Genomic DNA, 26,359 nt, shown 5'->3' with positions numbered 1-26,359 from the left:
TACTTTGACACACACAGAGAATTAGAAAATTTAGGGGATGACAGTGTGGAGAGCTATGGAGACGCTGATGGTATTCATCTCAATGGTGCTTTGACTGAAGTGCCTCAGTACACTTCCAACTTCAAAAAGTCCTCGTCCACCTCTCCAGGGAAAATTTACAGAGATTTGTTGCATGACAGAGTAGGAAAGTACGCGTAAGCTCTTGTGAAGTGACGACTGTTACATAGACATCACATTCATTCATCACTTCAGGTCTTCAAATGGCAAATGTACAGCCTCCCAGAAAGGACGCTGCATGTTTCTGACTGAATGAAGTTCACAAATGGCTTGCAACTTGTAGATGCACATCAGAAAACAACAGTTTTTAATAAAGCTTTTGGTTATATAGTCTAATCCCTGGTTCTATGATAATGTAGTTATGTCGTCTGTTATGTGTACCTACTTCACATTTTTTCAACTTGGAGTTAAATATACACTTATGTGAATGTGGACACAGGACTGTTGAGGATGATACCAATATCGATATTGAAGTGTTTAAAAAAATCTTATCAGCTGATCTAGGGTTGGGCCCATAGACGATGCCATCGTCCATCGGCGATGTCTGACAGATGGTCGATGGTTGAGCATCGTGATTGTAAAACCTGCTTGTAGACATTGCGCAGGCAGGTCACTCTGGGTATTATAATGTTTCAGACATGTCGGCTCTTGACACAATAATATTGGAAATGGTTTGTCGTTTTGTTCTCATTTGGACAAAATGCAAATGAGAGGCAATTATCACCACAATGCTTTCATTTTAATGGTATGTTGTGATGCATTTGACCTTTATCAAAAAATTGCAGCTCCTGCGATATTTGCAATATATATTGCACTTGGCAATTTCAATAATTTATTTAATAGTTCAGCCCTAGTAGGCAATGGAAGTGTGTACCAATTTTAGTTGTGTCAAAGGCTGGGTCTTTGTTGGGGCACAGCCTATTCTTCATGGGCCGTGCCCCTACAAGGAACCTGAACCTGCTCCTCCTCCCCAAACAAGACGGACTAGTCCAAAGCTTATTTTACCAGCACACAGTGAATTATGGGATACTGGTGAGTACAAAGTATACACTGTTTGTGTCCCCAAAAATGTAGTCAAAAAGAGACTGCATTAGGAGGAGCCACTGAAAGGACGACATGCTTTATTTGCCCGTTAAGACTTAATTGGTCTATATTCAAAAGTATGTGGGGATCCAGGCCCTTAAGTGGTATACAGCTAAAGCAATTGTAACTTTCACAGAGACACAGTGCATTCACCAACATCTGTGCCATGGAAGCTACAGGAACAACAGAGCAGGTTTGTTGAGACTGTCCTCCTCACGCTACATGCTAAGATGTCACTCAAAGATGTCTGAGTGAATATGCATTAGGTCACTGTGGTTTACCGGCTACAATTTCCTGATATACTGCATCTCCCTTCGGCAAATTGCCACAAATAATAATAATAATAATAATGTTAAAACTCATTTGGTGGGAATTGTAATTATGCTCTAATGCTCCAAACTTGCAGGTATTTACAGGTAATAAACGATGAAGAAACTGTGGCCTCTTCTTTCTACTACTGTTTATGTGTTGGTGATGAAAATCGTATACGTATATTCATTTCGACATTACAGTAATGACATAGTTTGTGTTGTGCTATATATTTCATCATTGTATTGCATGCACATTTCAGTTGTGCTGCATCATTTTCATTTGTGCATGTATTTTCACAGATTTGAAAAAAAGCTGTTACAAAAATGTAAGTTTAAAATCATCTGTTAGATCTTACACATTAAAAGAAACATTCTGCATCCATTTGAATCCATTCCAAAACCTTGACAGAGTTAAATTAGGGTAGTTGGCAATGGAAAGGTTCTGACTTGGGTTATGCAAAGAAGTCTCTATAAGTAGCTTCAGAAGCAGGGAACATCTGCCAAATTGTGACTAGCTGGGCGGCATTCAGGAAAACAGGTAACAAGTTTTCTCACGGCATCGGTACTCTAAGTAAACAGTTACCTCAGACATAAACTTCCTTGCAACACTGCCTGGCACAGTCCCCAGTCCCTGCCTCCTCCCCTCTCAAAGTGCGGCTTTACCTACTTTTCCCTGTCCATTCGATTTAGACAGAGTTTCTGCTCAGTTTAAGAATCTTACAAATTCCATTAGTGGATATAGGATTAAGCATTAAGCTTTTCTAAAGCTGTTGCTCTTAATTAACTAAACAAACACGGCCTTCTATTTCACTTGACATCGAGTGCTGCGGTATGTGCAATGAGCTAATGCTAATTATTCCTTAACGAATAGAGCAAACAGAGCTGCTGGCTCGAGCAGGCAGTTAGGGTCTATTTTCCATGAGAACACTTCAAACGCATGTATACAGTTAGTAACCACATGATCTCAATTACACAGGACACTAATTCAGGGTGTGTAATAAATGGTAACAAATACATACACTGGGGAAACTATTAACATTACATAAAAAAGCAAACACAGGACACTGTTTACTGTATGGATTTCATATATGCTCAATGCTGAACAGGAGTTAAACAAAGCTAAATAAAAAGGGGCCCCCCAGCAGTTGCAAGCTGATCTCAAAAGCTGCATCTGGTGCAATCTTCATCTCTCTATTCCAGCCATGGATTCCATGTATGATCAACAGTCAAGTTTTGACATGAGCAGTGTTCCAGATGAGGAATGCACCACTGGGGCCTGCACAAATACAAACGGGATTCATGCCATCAGGCCCACTCTGCACAACTAATTAAAAGCTAGGGGATTTTTCCCTGAGTCACAGAGCAACCAGGGAGGTATACAAGGGGAGAGGAGGCTCACCTGATTTCCTTTGTCTGAGAATGACCTACGGCTGCAAAATTCCTCTTAACTTACTGTTATGCTAGGGACCATTCAGAAATCAGGGAATTATTAGCCATTTTGACCACTAGCATCAGACATGCAACAAAAATGTCTTAAGATATTTCTGTGGGACAAGTCAGACAATAGACCACAGCAGACAAATGATATGAGCTGGACACAAATCCACATTGCCTTTGGCACCACATGTATCACCAGCATAACCCCAAGCACTAAAGACAGAAGACCATTTATCACATGAGTTACTACAAAGTAACTGTCAGTCTATCTGAGCTAAGTTAACCTAGGTCGTGTTTACATTCCTAAAACTGGATGTGATGCTATCAGGTGGCTGAGGGGGTGGTCTGCAGTAAGGAGATGTTTGGAAGGTAAGCTACTATTATTTCACAAACATGCATGTCTGCAAAGCATGCAGCAATGCTCTGGTGAGAACCACTGTTTCACTCTCATTTCACAAAATATGCACTTCTCACTGCATTTTTCAGTCCGCATTGGTTTGGTCCAAAGAGTAAATTAACATAATTCACATTTAATTCACTCTTTACCCCTGTGGGCTTTCTGAGATGTTCCTCTGGACTCATCTATGTTTTATTTGCTAAACTGCCCAAAGAAATGGGGTCAAACAACCATTCAAACAGGAACTGCTGCTCCAGGCAGACACGTCACTCAAAAATCCATCGTGCCCAACACTGCTCACCTGGAAAAAGTTCATGTGTTTATTCTTTTATTCATAGGTGATTCATACAGTGGGGCTCAAAGACAGCATGTCTGTATATTCAAGTATCCTGGATTGACTTGCTTTGGAAATGGCAGCTCTAAAGACTTTATTAAACAGAACACAACGTAGCTTTTAAATGATGAAAGTGCGTGTAGAAGGAAACAACTCAAACATACCACTGATGACACTCAGGACATGTAGGGTTCAGACTCACTGCTTCCTCACCAACTTTCTTCCCTAAGAGGAAAGAAAAAAAGATATACAACAGATAATGATGCGCCACTGAAACAAAAATTCAACACACACGATTCACCCCTGACATTGTTGTTCACACGACAGAAGAACAGAGGATGGATTAGTACAGCCGAGGAGAGTGTTGACTGAGAAAACACAACAGGATATACATAAATCAAGAAACATCCCAGGGAGCTGGATTAAAGCAATAAAAACAGTGACAGGAAATACAATCCAAGAAAAGAGATCAGTTTTAAATCCTTCATCACAAGTGTCTCATTCCATCGGTCCTATTAATATCTAAATGAATGTTAAATATGATGGTCTGTTGCTTTAAATAGCCATGCCTCTGAGGCTGTCAAATGCTTTGACACAGGTGTCTTTGCAGGAAGCACCTGGCCAGCTCTAATTAGAGGCACATTGATGAGGAAGGATTACAGAGAAACAGGTCAATCCAGTCTGAACTACAGTAGAATCACAAAACAGCCTCTGTTTGAGGGGGGGGGGGGGAAGCATTATGGTCTGCAGTGCAAAGTCTGAGTGTAACACAAGACAAGCACGGAAGGTCCTTGTACCTTGCTTTTAAAGAGCCAGAGAAACATTTTGTCATCATGAAGTTGACTTTCAGACTGTAAGGTGTCCCTCTTTGTAAAGTGCATGACATGTTTATTTATAGTATGTGGAAAACATTTGCATAGCAATTTCACACTGATAACTCAGGGTGCAATAGTTTACCAGAAAACTTGGCAAATGTGTTATGGAGCTAATAGACTGTGTGATAACAAGATTCTAAAAAGCTCAGTGTAGTGTGTGTCACACTGTATGAGAGAGCTCTAATGAAATCTTGGTCACAATCGTAACAGTCAAAGAAAGGGTGCAGTACTGTACGCCAATTAAGGATTTGACCTTAAACTTGACTATAAATGTCAAGTGTCTTCTACCAAGAACCAAAAATCAGTGGGCACAACACAAAGGTTAACAAGGGCTTTTCTAGGGGTGTTGTTCATTTAGCATCAGTACTGTGTTACATACATATTGGAGGGGTATGTCTGCTAATTTATTGTGGGCCAATAACTCAAATTGACTAATTGACTAAGGTCACTGCAGGATTACAGACCTGCATGTATTTGGGGTTTTCCAGTAGAGACACTGAAATCTGGGGGTTGACCAGCATAACAGGGTCAACCCCCAGTATAACAGATATTAGGGCACCTAGGGATGTGAGGCAAATAACACATTGTTGGGTAGATTACCTGTTTCTGCATGGGTCTTCTTCTCCTCCAGAGTGGAGCTGATGTCATGAACATCACAGTGAGCTCGGACTAGCCGCCAAAGAAAATCTGAGTTCTGTCCAAACTACAGAAATACAAGTGTAAGGACACACTGGTCTGTCCTAAGCTACAGAACTACTAACACCATTCAATTGAATTTAACCAATTTAACACACCTCCCGTCTATGCTCCAAAAGGAGGTTAAGACTTTCCTTTTTGTCCCCTTCAGTGCCCTGATGCAAACGGTCAATCCTCTCAAGGAGGACAGACAACTTGTCTGCAGGTTGTTCTCGATCCCCCTCTTCTGCATCACGTAGCTCGTCTTCCTCGGAGTCTGTCAGTGCAGTCATATACCTGGATGCACAAACAAACACAGAGCATGACATATTGGTAAAAGATAAAGGTGTAGCATCAGTCGGCATGTGCAATTAAACCTTAAGGAAGTGGATTGGAACTGAATATCTAGGTGGTTCCAAACTGCAGGGCTGACCGTCTCCATCCTGTACACCTTGGCCTCAGCAAGCATCAATCAGCAGTCTTAAAGTTGCCCGTTGCCCTGAGTTACAAGACGATGGTCTGTGTCCCAGTAACCATCCTCTACTTATAAGGTGGAATGAAAACACTTCAGCTGAGCAGCTCAGCAATTGAAACCCTGTCTTTATGAGCATTTTTACAATCAGAATTTCTGCCAAGTGCTGATTATAAAGGATCAATCTTCACTGTCTGTTTACACACAACTGGCACAGGGTTTGTTTACATAAGTGGGCCACTTAATTGTTTATAAACACTAGCTGTTAAGACACTTTTGACGTCTTAACGTGGATACCTGAAGGCTTTTCCCCGAACACACTTGTTTGCCAGGGTGAGGCACGCAATACTCGCATTAGATGTTTTATGGTGCCCTTTCAACCACTGTAAGTATGTACAAGCACACTAAGCTAACACTTAAGAAGCAGCAGTAAAAAGAGCTATATTAATGGTATAGGTAAAATGAAAGACATAGACAAGGGGGAAAATATGAAAAGCCTCTATTAAGTGTTGGCAGAAGCTGCATGTGCGTCATTAGTGGTTAAGGGAATATTTTGGGCTGCGAGCCATGGTTCTGGGAGATGTGTCAGAGCGGGCCACAGACAGAAACACGATGGACCCAACAGGTGCCTCCTGCCAGAGGCTGCTTCCTGACTCCACCCCACAACACACACCTTCAACCCTGAGTGCTGTGATTACAGGAGTAATACGAGGGCATTTGAGATTTTCCTCAGTCAAGAATAACGTGCCACGGCTGAAAAAGTAGGAGATCAAAACAGAGCTAAAAGGAGAGTGAATATAATGTTGCTCGGTGTATAAATAAGCAACTGTTAGCTAACAAGTACACTATTTCAACTTAAAATGTGACAAATACTATTCCAGGGTTGTGTTGTTTAAAATAAAATAAATCTGCTTTAAAGCTGATTTTTCAAATATTTTCATATAAACAATGGCTCAAATTACTTATTTCCTCTGCCCCCACGTGGCCAAAATTTTAGTTTTAAATGCAGGTTTAAAATGAGCAAATGTCAATGTTCCTGAATTGCGGCCACAAGTTATAATTACAAGATAATAGTAAACACTAAAAGGTAGTATAACAGCAGCACATGAAGATATGAGTCATACTGTTAGGGGGGGTGAATGCCTCTTACTCAGCAATATCTAGTTTCCAAACATTAGCCACCATAAGATACTGGTCACACCAGGCAGAGTAGAGAGGTGGTGCCAAAACCCATGACTGTTAAACTGAGCTTGGGGGCATTTGGGTGAAGTTAAGTTAGCGGAAAACTACTTGAGTTGCTGACAGCTACGTTCGTTACTGTAAGTACGTGCAATAAAACCTTCACAAGTAAAAAGACAATACTTTATCAATACACCTGTGTGTAAGGTAAACATGTAGAAAGGGTTCATTTAAACTGCATCAGAGGTGATCTCCGTCTACATTAAAACGACTGAAAATGCACATCTATTGGCCAATCAGGTACACTGGGCATGCGCGTGCCGGTGTAAACATAAAGCAGATGGTGTATTCCGTAGTTACAGAAGATTTGGCGAAAGATTTATTTTGCATGCACCAATAACGAGCTGGTACTGAATGTAACGCGCTGCGGAAAATAGATTTGGAGTCGTTGCAAAGTAAACGGCAACATGCACAGTAGCCTACAAGTGTAGGCAGACAGGCCTAAGTGTTATTTGCATGGTACCGAATATTTTAATAAAAAATACCAACTCAAAAACTCTGTCAGTAGCATCGTGTTTCTGCTTTGCCTGACTTATAAGACCCAATCAGAGAGCCGAGCGTGAGAGTCTGCGTCATCGTTTCTAAAGTCCTCCGTTTTCGCCCGTCTTCACTAAAACACCTTCAGGAGTTTCGAAATGCAAAACGGGGTCGGCAGCGTTTCCAAACTTCTCTGTTTTAGGTCTTCGTTTTCCTCGTTTTAGTCTGGATGGGAGGTTCAAACGTAGCAAAAGGTCTCCGTTTTAATTTGAAAACGCAGTAGTATGGATGGGGCCTCAGTCTGTCATCCTGTATTTTTTATACAAACACAGCTAACGTTAACTTGGCAGTTAGCCAAATGTTAAAAACAAGCTAAATAGAAAGCTGTCTGTCTGGATCATAGACTGGTCTGTAGTCATAAAATTTGGCACACTGTTAAAAACTCAGCTGCTGGCTGAGATAAACCAGCCGCTCTTCCTTCGACCAGGTAACGTTACCTGCAGGCAGTGAATAACAGCAGAGAGGAGGAATGATACAGACTGAGTTTTTATAATTGTCACTCAGTATTTGTGATGTCACATATTGTGTTTATTTGCAGTTGTAGATATTAATATTGCTGCTCTAGAAACAGCATTTAGCTGTATTTAAAATATTAAATTCTAATCCTATGAATAATTTCAAAACAACCAGGCAGCTAATATGCACACTTAAATATTTGTTTATTTATTGCAAGTCATATGTCATCTCAATATATAACAATGTTATCGCCCATTGAATATTTTCCTCATGCCGTGCAGGCCTACCTCATGCCCGTTTGGTCTTTTGGATCTGAAGATGGCGCCAGTGAGTGTGGCCGGCCATCCGTCGCTGTCAAATTAGTTTGTATTTTTACTGTTACTGTCTATACTGTTTCACTGTTTATACAACATATTGACTCTCTGCTGGTCTACGATCGCCAAACGCTGCTTGATCTCCGATTCTCTGCTAGAACATTAATAAATATGATCAGGGTGGACAGAAAACTTTTCTCCCTCCTTTGCTGTCAGAGATTGGTCAATGCTAGATCGCTAGCGAATAAGACCTTCATCCTGAATGACTTTTTTACCTCTCATGATTTGGATTTCTTATTCGTGACTGAAACCTGGCTGAATGTTGGTGAGTCAAGCGCTTTTTCTGAACTTGCTCTTATTTTAACTATTTTGAGGAGCTGGACTTGCTACTATCTTCAAGAAAAAGTACAACTGCAGACAGCTGTCACTGGTCTCCTTCTCAAGCTTCGAACTAACCATGCTTGAACTGGGTCAATCTCAGCCGGTAATATGTTATAGTTATATATCGACCCCCTAAATATAATAAGGATTTTATCAGTAACTTCTTTGATTTCCTGTCTGAAATCATGCAGAAATATGACCGGATTTTAATTGCAGGGGATATGAATATTCATGTGTGTTGTCCTACAAATCCGCTGGCAAAAGACTTTTTAAATCTTATCGATGCTTTTAACCTTTTTTTTTCACCAGTTTGTTTCTGGTCCGACACAGGTCCATGGTCACACATTAGACCTTGTTCTGTCATACGGTGTACCCATTTGTAATGTAGACATATACGAAAGCTGTCTTCTCTGATCACGCGCCTGTTTTATTTGACGTTTCTCTTCCCTATCGAACCGTTAAGCAATACGCTCCACCTCGTATCTGCAGGATGATCAAACCCACCACTGCTGCGCAATTCTCTGGTGCTTTTAATATTGTTAGGGAGGCTATGGGATCCTCTGCTTGTCAAAATACAGCGGAGTTAATCTCTTCTTTTTTATCTACTTGTTGCAACATTCTTGACACCATTGCCCCATTTAAATCCATGTGTTCAAAACCCAAATCTGAACCTTGGAAAAGTGACTTAAATCGGCAGCTAGACAACAGTGTAGGAAAGCTGAGCGCAAATGGAAAAAAGATCATCTGCAGGTTTCTTATGACATTCTTAGAGAAAGTTTGCACAATTATCAGAGAACTGTTAAAGCTGAGAAGACCAAGTATCTCTCAAATTTTATTTCAAATAATTGCCACAAACCTCATGTTCTTTTTAAAACAATTTATTCTGTTCTCAATACTCCCCAATCTGTCTATCCTGTAGCATCCTCTGAGGCCTTTGAAAAATTTCTCCATTTTTTTGTGGATAAGATTGCCTCAATTAGAGCAAGCATCGCACTTCCTGCTTTTGACCCCTCCATTTCCATAGAGTGCACAGCTGTTTTTAACCGATTTGAGACTGTATCCATCTCTACTCTCAAAAATCCTGTTACACATTTTGTCCCACTGATATTGTCTCACCTCGCCTTTTTAAAGAGGTGTGGGACACTATTGGACCTAACATCCAAGAAATTATAAATAGCAGTCTTACTTCAGGTTCTGTACCAGCCTATTTTAAACAAGCAGTGGTGCAGCCACTAATCAAGAAACCAAATTTGGACACATCTGCACTTTCAAACTATCTCCCTATCTCTAAACTCCCCTTTGTCTCAAAGATTTTAGAGAAGGCAGTTCTTTTACAGTTGCAGTCCTTTTTAGATATACATGGTGTTCTTGAGGTGTTCCAATCTGGTTTAAGACATTTCATAGCACTGAATCTGCACTTTTAAGAGTTTTTAATGATCATTTAATCTCAACTGATACTGGAGATTATGCAATTCTTATGCATTTAGATCTTACAGCAGCATTTGACACAATTGACCACAGCATCCTTATTTCTCGCCTCGAGCATGGCGTGGGGATTAAGGGCACTGCCTTAGAATGGTTTAGGTCATACTTGTCTGACAGAGATTTTAGAGTCAGTTTTGGTGGCTCTATTTCACCTTCTGTGTCCCTCACATGTGGAGTTCCCCAGGGTTCAATTCTCGGGCCAATTCTTTTTTCACTCTATTTGCATCCCCTTGGATCAATCTTAAAAACAACATCAGCTTCTATCTCTACGCAGATGATTCGCAAATCTACCTGCCCATCAAAAGAAATGATGGTAGTTCTTTAACAAGATTGGTTGACTGTTTTAATGATATTAAAGCCTGGATGGCATTACATTTTTTAAACTTTAACGAGAGTAAAACTGAGGTCATGTTTTTTAGACCCAGTGGCACCTCTGATGTCTCACAAATAGACCTGAGCACTTTGAAAACTTATGTTAAGTCTGTTGTAACAAACCTTGGAGTAAAAATGGATTTTGATTTTAAAATGGAGAAGCAGATAAATTCTATTGTGAAAGCAAGTTTCTTTCAACTTAGGCTTCTTACTAAGCTTAAGCCCTTTTTATCCCTCACAGACTTTGAGAGGGTTATACATGCATTCATCACAACACGGCTTGACTATTGTAATGCTCTGTAGGTAGGTGTTAGCCAGGCCTCCCTCTCTCGACTACAACTGGTTCAAAATGCTGCCGCTCGTCACCTTACTGGAACTTGTAAGCGAGATCACATCTCCCCTGTTCTTGCCTCTCTTCACTGGCTCCCTGTTAATTTTAGAATTGATTTTAAGATTTTATTGTTTGTTTTTTAAAGCCCTTCATGGACTAGCTCCAGTATATATTACTCATCTGTTGAAGCCACATGTTCCTTCAAGGTCATTAAGGTCTGCAAACCAGTCTCTTCTTGTTGTCCCTAAAACACGGCTCAAGAGCAGCGGGGATCGAGCTTTCTCAGTGGCAGCACCGAGACTGTGTAATGAATTGCCTCTCCATGTCAGACGGGCCCCAAGCCTTCCGGTTTTTAAATCAAGACTTAAAACACATTTTTATTCCTTGGGTTTTAATCTGGCATGAGAACTGTATGTTGTATTTGTCTGGTGTTGTATTTTGTCTATTTATTGTTTCATGTCAATGTACAGCACTTTGGTCAACCTGGTTGTTTTTTAAATGTGCTTTAGAAATAAAGTTTGATTGATTGATTGATTGGTCTTACCAAATATCCGTCACCAAATAATAGTAAAGTATTGATAATGGTATCGTTAAACAATCTCATTAAGAGTATCAATATCAATAAAAATTAACGATCCCCATCCTAGTTATTTTCTTTCAAAAGTTACAAGATTAAGACCAATTAATGTGAGTAGGATGGAAGAGCCAATAGCTAAAATACTGTATGTTAAGACATCCAGTGATATAAAGTGAGAACTCTGTGACCCATAGGACACAGTGTACTTAATTCAAATCCATTAGCTCAGTAGGAAATGGAGAATGAATGCAACCGTAAGAGAAACTAGACTTCACCTTTATTTTAATCTCCATCGGTTTTTATTCCGTAATATTGAGATAGTGTGCCAAAGCCTTTCTGCAATCCCCCTCTCTGCACTAACCCCAGAGTAAACCCTAAAACCTGCAGGCAAGGCTCAAACCATTTATTGGCCAATACACTGGAGCTTAAAAAGATCTGAATGGGTGTGCTTTTGTGTTTATTCTGACTGCTGTGGTCTTACTTTTTGTCTGCCTGCACCATATCAAGCACTGCATTGCAACAAACTGGCTTTTAACTATAGCAAGACAGTCACATTACTGGACTTGTGTCATTCATTCATTCATTCCCTTATTCATTCATCCTTTTGTCTTTTTATTCATTCAGCAGTCTGTTTTCCCTCCATCCCTGCAGTTATTTACTCAGTGGAGCTGGAGAGACAGGCAACAGAGTGATCAGCGCATTCCTGTCACGCCATTCCACGGCTCATGAATCACTTGAGTTGAAAGAAAAAGAAGCTAAGGATCTATTTGTAGTACTGCGTGTGTTTATGTAGTGTATATAAGTTTGTGGGACCATTACTATCCCTGCAGTGTTACTAACAGTGCATAGCTCTTAAAGAACAAGTATCAAATATTGTCATTTGAACGACTAGGTACATAATAAACCAGCAAGCCCTGCTATGACTCACGCTTGACAAAAAATTACATTATTTTCTGCACACAAATTTAGTTTGTAGGTGCAGAAAAAAATATATATATATTCTTATGTGCAAAAAAAATAATTCACAGAAATAACACAAATGAACAACTTTAGGTTTGTGATGCACATTGAAAGGAAAACAGAAAATGACACAGCAGCAGAAGCACATAAAGCTGAGAGATTGTACTGGGCAGTTATGGTTTCACAAATGTGAGCAGTTGCTATTGTTAAAATTCATTGATCGACCATTTAGTTAATATTTAGTCAGTAAAATGTCCGAGAATTGAAAAATGGCCATGACAAATTCCCAGAGTCCCATATCATGTCTTTAAATTGTTGGATGCACCACTAAACTTAACATATGAACACAGTCCACTGCAACATGTGGTTTTATCTTCCACTTTGTATGTAGAAACAGTAAACATCTACCCACGCTGTGTCTAACCTTGTAACACTCTACGTACTTTGTAAAGTTAAAGACTGGAAAGCTTTAACCTTTATTTTCAGCAGGCTGTGCGCGGACTAGATGAGAGCAGCCATTCTTTATACAGACCCCAAGGGGCAATGAATAGATCTCTCAATACAGCTTAGCAATGGTAGTCTCTGCGGTTATAGTCAAAAACAAACCAGTTACCATCCCAACATCACCAGGCCTTGGAACATGCAGCCCAGCTTAGTCAGTCTGTGTAGCTGTGGTGAAAGGACCATTGGAAGCCTGCTCTACAACAATGGCTGACTGACTGGAGAGAGTCCAGTTGTTATTCTCTATCCTCGCAAAGGCTGGGCAGGGATTCACTCTTAACTCTAAATGTTAACTCCCACTTTCCCACTCATCAGCTGCTGAACCACCCAGCATCACTGGGTTTCTAACTAAGACATCCTTTATCATGATAAGTAATACGGGAGGAGCAAAATATGTGTGTGAAAAATAACCTTTCATTCATTTGTCACAGACACATGTTAATACTACAAGTCATGATGAATGCAATCATTCGTCTTGCATGTTTATGCCATCACACTAGTTTAATTTCTACTGTCTACCATAAATAGCACTTCTGTTGATTGGGGCTGAACAATTAATCAAAATTTTATCAAAATCACAATATGGCCTATAGCAATTTTCAAATTGTGGAAGCGCAATATTTGTTATGTGTCTCAAAATACCATTTTAAATTCAATATTGTCGTGCTGCAGAGATTTCCTGGCCTACACATCATAAGATGAGATTTAAGAAGTGAGACTTAAGAAAACTTAAGAAAACATCTTTACTTGGTACAGATCCTTGCAGAAATCACACCATAATCATTTTAATAAGTTTTTCAATGACAATAAGGGTAATTTAAATATAATCATTCCCCCGAGAATAGCAAATCATATTGCAATATCAATCAGAATAATTGCAATTAGATATTTTACAGCCCTAGTTAAGATGTTGTATCGCTCTACTCCTAAAAGGTGGAAGAAACAAGCTTGGACAGACACTGGTGTTTGTACACAACTGTTCCCAAATAATGTTTGGCAAAATTACAAGCCAACATCATTCTTCCTTGTAATGTTGCCAAAGGCAAACAGACAAGAAATACATCACCATAACCAAAACAGTAAAGTTGTGGACCAACTAAAACAATGAGCCAAACGCCAAAACGCTCCATCTAGCTTAAAGGAACTGCAGAGTCGGATGATAATTCTCTGTGGGTTCATCACTAAGAGAGACCCACTTCACATACAAAATGTAGAAATAGACATGTGATCCATTATCAAAATAAAAAGATATTGATTATATCCGCTTTAATATATCACAGAAAACAGGACAAACAATTCAGGGAGCAAGATCAACATTTCACTGAAAGAGTTGTAGGATCATAGCAAAGCCAGCGCTGGCCTTTAAAGCAAATCTGAATGGGAGATGTGTGTGGTCAGGAGATGGCCAGGGTGACTGAGGACACATCAGACAGCTCAACAAGTCAGCTCTGTAGGCACTGTGTACATTGTATGCAATTCAATAAATGTGTTTGTTTGGCTAAAAGCCTTTCATTGAAGTATGAATCTGAGGATATAGACGTGAATGTCTTGGATACGTACAGCTGCGAAGCAACACGTACATAACGTCACAGGGAAGTTAGACTAAACCTTTAATCACAAAGCAGACAAAGAGCTCCCTTTTTTCTTTCTAAACATTTCTGTGTGTGTTGATCAGGCTTGCCCGTCTCTAAACAGAACTCCTGCTTAAATCAACAACTATCCAATATTATAAATGCAATTTTTTTGGATAAGGAAAAAAGAAGTGGTAATAGCCTTGAGCTACAGAGACGTCATGTGAATAAACTCAGTGGGAACTGTTCAAGGAATTACAAGTTCCTACAAAACACTTTTAAATGAGGCCTCTGACAGCTTGGCACACAGACAGGGTGATTGATAGGTCTCCTTTTCTGCAGAGAGGTAGCTTTGAGGAAGCCGTTGTGACACATGAGGAGTGAATGGAATAAACAACTGTAACTTTCACCCCATCAGAGGGTGTACCTGTTCTGATCGAAACTACCCTGCTCCATAGTTTGGACATTATGTCACACTAATTGTTTGGTTATTTGAGAACATTTCTGCAGAAGTAATCTGCATAATAACACAGACTCAGATAGGACCTGGACTGTCTTATCAGACAATTTGACATTGGTCACAGTTGAATTATCTATGCAAACATAGAGGACAATATGATTTAAAAAAAAGTTTCAATCATTTAACTGCAATTACGTAATTTGAAAAAAAAAAACATTTCACAACACAAATGTTAGAAAACCATTAAGCTTACAAACGCAATCAGCTCCAGAAAGTATGAACACAAACTCATCACCCTGCCTACTCATGATGTGCATCTATCATGTTCTGCAGGACAGCTTGCTGTAGGATTTACTGAAGGCCCTGTTCACACTTGCATGATGCCCCCTGTTGGAAATCCACGGCCCCACTAAAGCTGTTATTTACATAAGTGCAGTAAACTATATATAATTTCATAATTTATTTTTCTCTAATTTATTAAATCAGTTGCTGATTGTAATTTGAATTTACAGTATGCAACACCTAAATGCATTTTGAGTCAGCAAAGTAATATTTTGCACCAGCAACAAATGCACTAATCTGGCTAATCTTGAATGTATTCTCGAGGCTTTAGATTTCATCAAACATGCAATAACTATTACCTAACTCTTAGCATCACGGCTCTTGTGGAGATATTGTGCTCCTAACACTTCCAAACCAGCCAAATAGACACGAAGAGACCTTCAAATGGATGTGAGGATTAGGGGTGTACAGTAACTGGCTCCTCTGGCGGGGAAAGCTACACATTCCCTAAGGGGCTGAAATTTCTTCACTGCACCAATCCCACTAACCCCCACACGCTCTGCACAGACAAATAACAGAGCGGCAGGAAAGGCTCTTTAATTATGGGAGGTGTGTGCGTGATGTGATTTCTTTTAAAGCATAATAACCCGGGCTGTAATTAAGAGCATTTGATGCGGCCGACTCCTGTCACTCAAAACCTGTGAACCACATCTGCTAGACGGCAGTCTTACACTTCAATCTGCTCCTCTAACCAATGAGGAGGGCGATGGTAACATAAGTAGAGGTAGGTCGTCCTGAAATGTTTGTCCATCATGAAAGAAGACTCATATGATATGATGTTATTAGCAGTCTACGAGCTGTCTTACTTCCAGTGTCAACAAACGCACATAACCCAAAACACTTTTAGGGCGATATCAGGCCGGTTCTATGTCACTATGTCAGACATTTTCAGTTATAATTAAAAACTGAATAAGTTTGTAATTCATCTTTTTCAATATATGTCTATGGACACATGTATCTGGTTGCATCTGAATTATCTGAAGTGTTTGAAACATTATATAACAACTGATGGCTTTTTTCCAGGTAAAAACATAAACCAAACGAAAAAAGTTCAACTCAACCTTTGCATGGAATGCAAGGCGCTGATTAATTATCCAGGGTGCGCTGGATGTTCAGCTGGCCTACATGTTGCTCCAAGCCAACTGATTAATCATTGCGAGGACAGTAACAGAGATGGGGAGGAGCCGTAGAGCTCTGATCTAAGTTTCACTGCACACATGAAAATGATGCTTAAGTTGCTACTTCACATTCTGTACTTCCTACAAAAGTGAAGCAAAGCTAAGTCCGGGTTAAGCGATAATAACCAAGTCCTTGCAAAGATCTCCATGTGATACAACATCCAAACTCTGCATTCTCTGATTTGACACAATTTCTGAATTGCGTGTTAAAAATATATTCAATCATGTCCAAGAAAAACTAAAGTCTGCCTGACTGTTGAAAACATTAAAGCCTTGGCTTAATCATCATCATTTAACAGTTGATGTTTGTTTTTATGAGATGAGATTTAGAATGATAGTCCATTCAAAAGAAACACATCTGTTGTTTATGTTATCCAAGGCTGGCATGAGTTCAAGGCATTTGGCTGAGGATGGAGGTGGATGACTGGGCATGTGGTACTTGATTAGTCTGCTGTTCACTGCAGCACCTGAGGCAAATATTCATACTGTCATAACTATAATTTAGCACATAAAATGGGCAAGGGAGTTTAACTGGTAAGTAGGAGAGCCACACGAGTTTTGATTCACATACTGATCAACAAATAAAATTGTGGAAGTCGAAATTAAAACTGAAATCAATTTACAATTTGCCACCTGTTGAGACATATTGGTTGTTAATCCATCTTGCGTTTATCTCCTGGAATTATTTCCATTAAGAAATGACCAGAGCATTGTGAAATTCTGTGGCTAACGCTGATAATTCACAGAAAAAAAGATTCTGCCAATATCAATATAGATGCAGAGGCAGATAATTACAGCTATTTTAACAGCTTTACACCAACATCTGCACAGATGCTAACTTATCTAAGCTCAGCTAAGTGCCGTAAACAGGGTCTGAGTAAGAGTCATATGCAATTACGATAAAAGACATTATGCAATAATGATTCTATATTTTTACAAGCACTGACGACCTGAACATTTTTATTCATTTAATATCAGCATCCATTATGTCAATAAAATACGTTTCACATACTTTAAATATGTGAAATTGTGCATTTCATGAGTTGCCACACTTTGACCTAACATCTTACTGACCTGAGTTAAACTCTAAAGAACCAAAAACTCCATTTTCATCAGCCTTTGTAGTCGTTCACCAACATTTCATTTCACTTCATCATCAAGTTCTTTTCACTGACTGACTAGATTTCACACACCCTCACATATTTCTTATTTCCACTGACGTTCACAGCTGGGTATGAACTAATCATTAGATTAGATTCTTTATTGTCCTTTCCAGGAAATTTGTTTCTACCATTTATACGTACATTGCCTCACATATACACAACATGAACATACATATCATTAGTTAGAGAAACTTCCATACTTTCACATTAATAAAAATACAACAACGATTTCATACTATTTTGTTTAAATTAAGTGGACTGCCTACAGTAGACATACACCACAAATCTACTTCTGTGATAACCATGCTCGTTATTATGTTAGTCACTAAGGGAGAATAGAGCAAGACACTCTATTCTGTATCCTTACTATATAACAGAGATGCAAAGATCGATTGGTTTTCAGCTAAATCGGCCATTACCAGAGACCGGTGCAGATCAGTCCCACAAATGAGATCCTGTGCTGCGCTGTGCTGTATTTCACATCTTGCACACAGTGGCACAGACAACGACGTTTGAGGAGCACTTCTCCAACTCCTACCCCCGACGTATGTGGCAAGGTATTCAGGTCATCAGTGACCACAAGCCCACCAACCTCTCCCTCCCTTCCTCAACAAGCTTAACAACTTCTACGCTTGTTGTGAGACGGACAACCAAGAACCCGCAACCAAGGCAGTGCTGAGTGCTGACCACCAACCCCTAACAATCTCGCCGCTTTCTTGTATGGTTAATTCAAAGCAATTCAATTACAGTCCCCTCCAAAAGTATTGGAACAGTAAGGCAAATTCCTTTGTTTTTGTTGTTCACTGAACGACATTTGGTTTTAAGATCAAAAGATGAGTATGAGACAAGAGTTCAGAATTTCAGCTCTCATTTCGTATTCAGATCTAGATGTGTTAAACAACTCAGGACATACCACCCTTTGTTTGAACCCACCCATTTTTCTAGTGAGCAAAACTATTGGAACATGTGACTGGCAGATGTTTCTTGTTGCCCAGGTGTTGCCTTTTGTACTGGTGTACTGAGCAACAGACGTCGAACAGGTCAGCCAAAAATATGGTGAGAGCTGTGAAGAAAACCCCCAAAACATCAGTAAGTGACAAGTCAATCACCTGACCTCAACCCAATAGAGCATGTGTTTCACCTCCTTAAGAGGAGACTGAAGGGAGAAACACCCCGAAACAAACAAGTGAAAGAAGCTGCAGTAAAAGCCTGGAATAGCTTCACAAATAAACTCTTGTCTCATACTCATCTTTTAATCTTAAACCCAAATGTCTTCAGTGAAGAAGAAAAACAAAGGAATTTGCCTTACTGTTCCAATACTTTTGGAGGGGACTGTAGATCTGGCTTTACTGGCTCACAATGTGTTACCAAAGTCGTAGCAGTAATAATGATGGTGATAATAAAATTAAAATAATTTAAATTTTAAAAATGAAATTAATTGCATTCTTTATTGTTCAATTGTGCTTAAAAGTTAAATGGTAATGACAAGCTGAAGCTATATATGAAACTGAAATACAAGCAATACTAATTTAAATATTTATATGTTCATATGTCTAGTTTAGTGACTTTTTTTTTTTAGTAAGAGATTAAATTTTTTCTCATAGCTGTAAAAAAAAGAGAGACCTGGCAACAGCTCAGGAAGAGATTAACTTACCCCCACACAAGCTGGTGACAAGGTGGGCCTCACGTCAGAAGACAATGCCAAGGGTGGTGGAGCAGCACAAAGCAATCTCTCAGGTACTGCTGACAAGAAAAACCAGGCACTTGTGCCCACCTGGTAGGACATGGATGTTCATGAATCTATAAATGAGACATTAAAGCCACTTTCTGAGTTTACAGATTCACCCTTTGGTGAATCATGTGTGAGTGTGTCCTACATCTCTACAGAACAGAGGTCCTTAAACCCTCTGATGAGGACACACAGCTCACAAAGGACATAAAGACAATGGTCATGGAATACCTCGATGAGACATATGATGACCAGAGAACAGATCACCTGCTTTAAATAGAATCATTGATCGATCCACAGTTTAAAACTCAAATTTCAAGCCAGACGAGATTCTGGAGGGAGACCAAGGCCCATCCTCAGACTTCATACAAAACAGAAGTAGTAGAGGCAGAGGGAGGAGCTGCTGTAGCTCTATCAGTCAAGAAGAAGCAGAGGAAGTCACTGGGCAGCTTTTTTAAGAAGCCATGCCCCAGCAACACAGGACTTTTGTTAAGTGATCCATCGTTAGGCAAGTGTATGTCATGTTCTGACCACAGTTAAACATCTGGTTTCTGTAACTTTCACTCAGGAGCCAAAATCAGCCTTTAAACTTGAAAGAAATAATGATTTGGTTTTATTGTGATAATTATCGATCGACTGATATGAAATTTTTTTTTATCGTGATAACATATTTGGCCATATCGCCCAGCCCTAATTATAACCTTAATTTATTAATATGAATGAATTAAAGTTTAACTGGGAGAAAGTGACTCCTGATCTTTACAAGAGATTAGTGCTGTAGTCAAGACCGCCCAAACCGAGACCAAGCCAAGACCAGAGTTTAACGAGACAGAAACAAGACAAGTCGAGACCAAGTAAAGACCAAAAGCAATTTATTGATATTCCCAAAGTTATGGTCTTCACTGGTCTTGAAATAAAATCCTGAGTCCTCAATGACCGAGACACGACCAATCAAAAAGTGTTCTCAAGATCGTTCTCGAGTACTACAACACTACTAGAGATGACATATAACTCTGTTTGTGTCATTTTTTTCCCACTAATAACTATCATTTTGTGCCATTTATGTGTACGGGCAGTGGGCCAGCTCAGCCAGAGAAGAACCTTATGCACATGCATTAAGGGTTCACTAACACCAAGAGGGTACATGTAGGATTAGGACAAAAATAAATATTCATGTACGGAACAGTCTGTGATTAGTGTACAAATAGATGGCAAGTGTGATGAAGATACTGCACTTTGAGCACAAGCCGATGAATAATTGTCATGGTAGGCTGTGACACATTTTTGAGAGATTATAATCCTTAGTTATATTATAATATCTGGATTATTGAAGCTTTTAAAGTACTCACCCTCCCTCACTCTCCGCTTCCTCTGAGCTCCGACCCTCGGCTCTGGCCCTGGTGAGGGTGCCTGCCGCCCTTTTCCTTCGTGTTGGTGTGGTCCTGTTGAGAGGGCGTCCCCTCAGCTCCTCCCTGACTTGGTCCTGCAGTACTGGCAGAGCATTCTTCAACGACTTCATCTCATCCTTCAGCTCGGACACACACTGGAACAGGGCCTCGAGGCGCTCCAGCACCTCAGCATGACCCCTGGGTAGACCTGGACCATCCGGCAACATGACGCCAGTCCCCTGTTCATTAGTGCGGTTGAGGTAGAACCCCGGGAACGAGGCTCTTCGTCTTGACCTGAAGCCCTGGTAACACACCACAGCCAAACTGATTCCAGCCACTCCAGCCAGCGCTCCCAGAACCAGCACCTTGCTGTCTGCCTGGGCCATCTTGTAGGCCTGCAGAGATCAGACAGAAAAGTTAAAAGCTTCTGTTTTCATTTCAACATTTTGCAGGGCTAAAACAAAGAAGTATTTATATTATCAGTTAATCTGTAGAAAAAAAATCATTTATCCTATAAAATGTCAGAAAATAATATATTTTTTGTTTAAACCATAAATCTGATGTTAATACTTGACTCAGTATCAACTGATAATCAGTATGGGTTCAGTTTTAGTAGCCATATCAGCAGCAAGTGATTATCAGATGATGGCAAGTAAATTATTAATTTATATATTTATATTGGGCAGTCCATTTACCAGAGAAGTGTACAACTTCTATGTTTATTATTGTAGTGACAGCTGGCAAAAAGATCTTTGTCAGATAATGACCTTTCATCAGGTGTTATCTCAATACCTGAGTGGATCAGTGTCCACCAGTGGGTAACACACAGTTACACACTCCACTGTTTTTAAACACTTAAGTTACTACCTGAAAATAGGACTGACTGTAAAGCTAAAGGATACAGTAAGGTGTGGTTTCTCTAAATAAAAAGGAAACATTATCTCTTGTTAATGTTTGTCATCAGGCTCACTGTGTGTGTCCTCGAAATGTGCGTCCTGTCATTTGAACATCCTGCCTCGAATCAAAAACATGTTTTACGTTACCTAACGTTGCAGCAGAGAGATTCTGGTACGCGACAGTTAGTGAATGGCACCTTTTTAAACGTTTTCCCTAACATTTTGGGTTGAGCCCCAGTCGCTTCCGCAAACGCTACGGCAAAGGAAAGCGAATGTAATAAAACACCGATAAGAGGGTGTCTGCCTGGAAACTTACTGTCTTTTGTCTGCAGTGTTTACTAGGAACTACGTGAAGAATGCCTGGCAAATCAGCTCAAATAATTGGATCAACATACTAACGTTAATCGCTCAGCCCTCCGTGTATTAGCCAACAGAGTAACAGCAGCCCCACAACAAATCCAATGTCTCTCGGGCTCTCAGGTTTGCCTCGTCTTTATTCGTTGAACATTTTCATGATTAAGGTTAATAACTTATGTTCATTAGCTGTCAGTGACCCGCTGCTAGCTTGGTCTTTGGCTAAAAAAGTAGCCAACGTTGTGCTAACACTCAAAACACAGTTACTCGCCAAGGTTAAAACGTTGAAACGCATTAAATTGCTCACTTTCAACAATACGGCAGCACAACAACCCCTTGAATAAACATGTTCTTTCTAAATCAACACAAAATTGACAATATAAAAGCCTTACTGCACAGGTAGGCAGGGAGGTACGTCTGATGGCTTGACAGACCGCTGGTGTAACCGTGACATTGTTCCGTGTCAAAATGGCCCTAAACGAAACGTTCCGGACTTCATGTCAACCTAATGCAAATTACTTACTTACTACTTACCTCGAAAGTTTTACGCAAACAAATCAGCAAAAATCAATGTATAATTATAATCCAAATCTTTGATCTACGTTGATCTATTATAACCTTTAACCTTTGAAACTCACGTCAGCACTGGTGCCTCTCACCTGCTTTCAGTGTGGAGGCTGTGTGGCGTGGAAACCTCCACTGGATGCCCCCCTCACCCAATCGAAACTGATACATGTTGAAAAAGAAATTCTAAATTTCCATTAGATCGGTCTGCCTGTGTATGTTAGCTCTTTGAATGGATTCTCTTGTTTTCCACCTGCCACTGGGTTAGCAGCAATTCTCTCTAATCATACTATTACACAAGGAGCTTGTTATGTCAATAATGCCCATTGACTGTGAGAATGCCAATTTGCCTTCTTTTGTCTCCCATAGGGAAAATGGTGGACAAAATTGCTTTTCTGAATTGATGGTCTGTTATGCATGACTTTGCAGTGTTTCCTTTTTTTGGTTGCGCCTAGGCCCTCTGTTGTAGACTGTTGGAGAATCTGCATTCTAGTCTAATCCAGCTTGAAACATAAAAGCTATATTTTGAGTTTGTGCCTCCTGTAAGGGTTGATGTTTTTAGTTCATCACTGATTCTGCATTCACAGTAGGCTGCAGCAATTGCTTGCACATGTTTTGCTGCAGGATGTTTGCCCTCACATAGCCTACTGCATACTGACCTATAATATACTGGCAGCATTTGTAGGCTTATGCTTTATAAGCCTTGATGAAACTACAACATCTTGCTTTATGATCAATCAAATCAACCTGTGCACTGATGGATATGATTGCATTCAAATGCATGTAAATAATTTGTATTCATTCAGATTTTCCCTCTCAATGCACAATATAATAATAAAGCATTTTTGCACACATCAAGGTTTGTATCTCTCTTGCCATATATGTAGTGTTAATGGTAAGATGTGGATGAAATCTACTGGCACCCTTTTCTCTTATTTGATCTTTTGCATCAGCATTGCATTCTTTGAGGAGAGTTCATCAACCCTTTCCTCATACACAAATGATTAATCAGTGAGCAAATTCAGCTATGACAGTGTAAGGAGTGTGTTACATAAAACTAGCTGTATGGACAGGTAACAATTAACTTAAAGAGCCATTAATTCCTGCAAGTTACTTTACAAGTTTAAATTCAGATACAATGTTTCCAGTCTCATTTGTATGTGTTGCACCTATACCTACTTCTGCATATAACGCAAGGCTGCACAATATATCATTTCACCATCGTCATCGCAGTGTGTCCATGCGCAATAGTCACATCACAGGACAATGCAATCTGAAGAAAGTCAAGTTAAGTCAACAACCTCAACTTTTTTGCTGCTTGATACAAAAGGAAAACTTGCTCGGTTCTCATTTTCATTGACTAATGTACAAGACAAGTCTGTCTTATGTAACATAATTTACTCCGATTTAAGGGTTCTTGGATACAAAGAGTTTGTTGCTAGTGAGTGACAAGCAAGCCCTGCATGCACAGCAAACCACCAATCACAATGAGCAGTTTATTAAACAGCCAAAATAGCCCCCGCCCCCTTTGGTTGTTGACAACAACTTGAAAATAAGCGAGGAACAGGAGAAAACCATCTAAACAGTGGATTTGGTTGCAAAAAAAACTTTTGCAAAGCACTCAGGGGGCAGGTGTATAACTGCTGTTTTATTTTTATTTTTATCATTTTGTTTAAAGTATGTTTACTGTGTTAAAGCTCAGGAAAGGATGGTTTGTTCTTAAACAAAAGTCTTCAGACTAAAAAGACATTTATTATTTTCTATGCATTTTCCCTTCAAAATCACCCCAACAATTTTAGGATGCTTAATTCTTTTCAAATAGAGCAATTAATGTCATCTAGTAAAAATTCAAATGTATTTTTTCATATTGCAATATATATTGAAAAGAAAACTATTGCAATGTCAGTTTTTTTACAATATCATGCAGCCCTAGTATAATGAATATCAATACATCACAAGCTTACATATTACAAACTATAAATTTGTAGTATGCCACTCATAATCATTGTTCTATAATAAGAAGCTCAAACAAGGACCTACCTCTATGAATCTCTCCTCTCACAAGTGTGTCTCTGCAGTGAGCTCGACAGTATGTGCACCAGGATTTAAAAAGTTACAAAACACATCTATTATCACTTCAACCTTGGACCTGTTGTCAGTGACCATGGAGTTGTCCTTACTGGGGTTTATTAAGTGTTACAAGTGGCATATACTGTGGGGGAGAGTTAGAATACTCAACTAGTGATTTACTCCATGTTTTCCATATTATATAGCCGTATAAAACTACTTATGACGTTTTGGTTTATGTTTGTGATTTTTGTAAATAAAATTTTTACATTAATCTAAGATGTTTGTGTTTTTTCTCATTTTATCTTGTTCATCTGCACATAGAGACAAGTTTGTGATTAACGGTTTGGGAAATTTTCCATCTGACAAGAAACAAACAACAACAATGCCCTTGTTGACCTTAAGAGTTAGTTCATTACATAAGTGTTCTCTTTCTGGGATGATCATGTTTATTTTACTTGGTATGTGAACTCTTTAAAAGTTTTTTTTTTTAGCCCATAGAGAGGTAGAAAGCCATACTTTCTTGGAAACAGAGGTAACAGGGAGTTCCCTTGCATAATACGATGTGAGGATTGCTACGTGCAGTTTCTTCCCCGCTCACTGAAAACAGTATTGTTCATTAGCCCACAGCCTGCATTCTGCCTGCACAGGGAACAAAAAGCCCACCTGAAACCCAGAGGCATGGCGGTGCAAAAAGAAAGCTTGGCCAGCGGTTCCGGGTTCGTCCCGCAGACGTAGATATGGTGATAAGGGAGGCGCATCCAGCCATGGCCTTGCTCCCATCGGGTCAAAGCCTGCAGATAAGCAGACATTGTCAACACTGTCATTTTATCCACCCACCACACATCTGCCTAAGCTCTCATACCACAGGGGGAGAAAAAAAAGGAACCTCAGATTTGCCTTTGTGCATCGAAATAAGCCCTATTATAGTTGTCAAACAATACATGGGAGAAGAATCAGGATGAAATAAGGCATTACTATCAGGACTCTACTGACAGACCACAAGAGTGTGAAGCCCAGCTGTTCCCTGTCAGTATTGTAGGAGTGTTTTCTACTCAAGTCCATGAGCGCAGTGGGACAAAAGCTAACTTCGATATCAGTTGCGTGCCCTGTTTATAGATAGTTTAAAGATTCATTCAACCATAAAGATGTGGAAAGTGTTGCGTAACAGAAGGCACAATATCAATTAGCTATAATGTTGATGAGAAATTGGGGAAGTACAGCTCATAGGTCTACCCTTGCTTTACTGATGTCTATCTCAGCCGCAAGCACTCGGCGTGCTTATCTACCAAGAGACTCCGCTGGTTACTGTATTAGGGTGTGTCACCAAAACTACAACAAAAATCAACTGGTGAGTCGGCTGCGTTTGAGCTCTGCCTTTAAGCAACTTCCATTTCCAACTCAGATTTGTGTAATCACCTTAGAGATTGTAAAAAATTGCAGTTGATTTTCTGGCATTGCTTTGATTATTCAGTGCCTTTACCCTTTAAAATGGTTATTAATAATTCAAAATGGTTTCATTTCTGGCTACAAAGAGGAATGCTCAGTCCCATGAGGGTATACCAGAAAAGAGAAAGTTATATGTATCTAATAAACAAAAATTCAGGAAAAACCGGTTTCAAAAACTGTGCTCACAGAAATTGCTCTCGTCTAGAAACCAGTTTTACTGTCTGGGTCGTTTGCTGGAATGGCAACTAATACCCTGAAACTAACCTGCTGGCAGGTTAATTGATCTTAACTCCTGATCCCAGGCTAGTTTTTCAGGCTTAACCTTGGAGCTCAAAGAGTGTTGCCAGCATCTGACCAACTGAAACCCATCTTTTTATTAGACTGTGGCTGTAAGATGGAGTGAT

The 26,359-nt window shown here is 39.7% G+C and overlaps 1 protein-coding gene across 2 annotated transcripts in view; it reads right to left on the bottom strand.

Annotated features, from left to right (window-relative positions):
* LOC123984552 (regulator of microtubule dynamics protein 2) overlaps positions 1 to 24,554 on the bottom strand; it is a 35,874-nt gene extending 11,320 nt beyond the window's left edge. Inside the window, exons 1-5 of one of the 2 annotated variants that reach the window (XM_046071488.1) lie at positions 24,480 to 24,554; positions 20,587 to 21,020; positions 5,289 to 5,466; positions 5,095 to 5,197; positions 3,784 to 3,844 (exon numbers count right to left, since the gene is read on the bottom strand). In XM_046071488.1, coding sequence (XP_045927444.1) covers positions 3,784 to 3,844; positions 5,095 to 5,197; positions 5,289 to 5,466; positions 20,587 to 21,011 — 767 coding nt within the window. In that variant the 5' untranslated portion in view covers positions 21,012 to 21,020; positions 24,480 to 24,554. Of the gene's footprint in view, positions 1 to 3,783; positions 3,845 to 5,094; positions 5,198 to 5,288; positions 5,467 to 20,586; positions 21,021 to 21,668; positions 21,686 to 24,479 lie in introns of those variants that run through there. The other variant, XM_046071489.1, reaches the window with a different exon arrangement.
* Positions 24,555 to 26,359: the final 1,805 nt, after the last annotated feature.

This window comes from Micropterus dolomieu, linkage group LG15, assembly GCF_021292245.1.
Source record: "Micropterus dolomieu isolate WLL.071019.BEF.003 ecotype Adirondacks linkage group LG15, ASM2129224v1, whole genome shotgun sequence".
NCBI lineage: Eukaryota > Metazoa > Chordata > Actinopteri > Centrarchiformes > Centrarchidae > Micropterus > Micropterus dolomieu.
The sequence above is the reverse complement of the archived record's forward strand: the minus strand, read 5'-3'. Positions and strand labels throughout refer to the sequence as shown.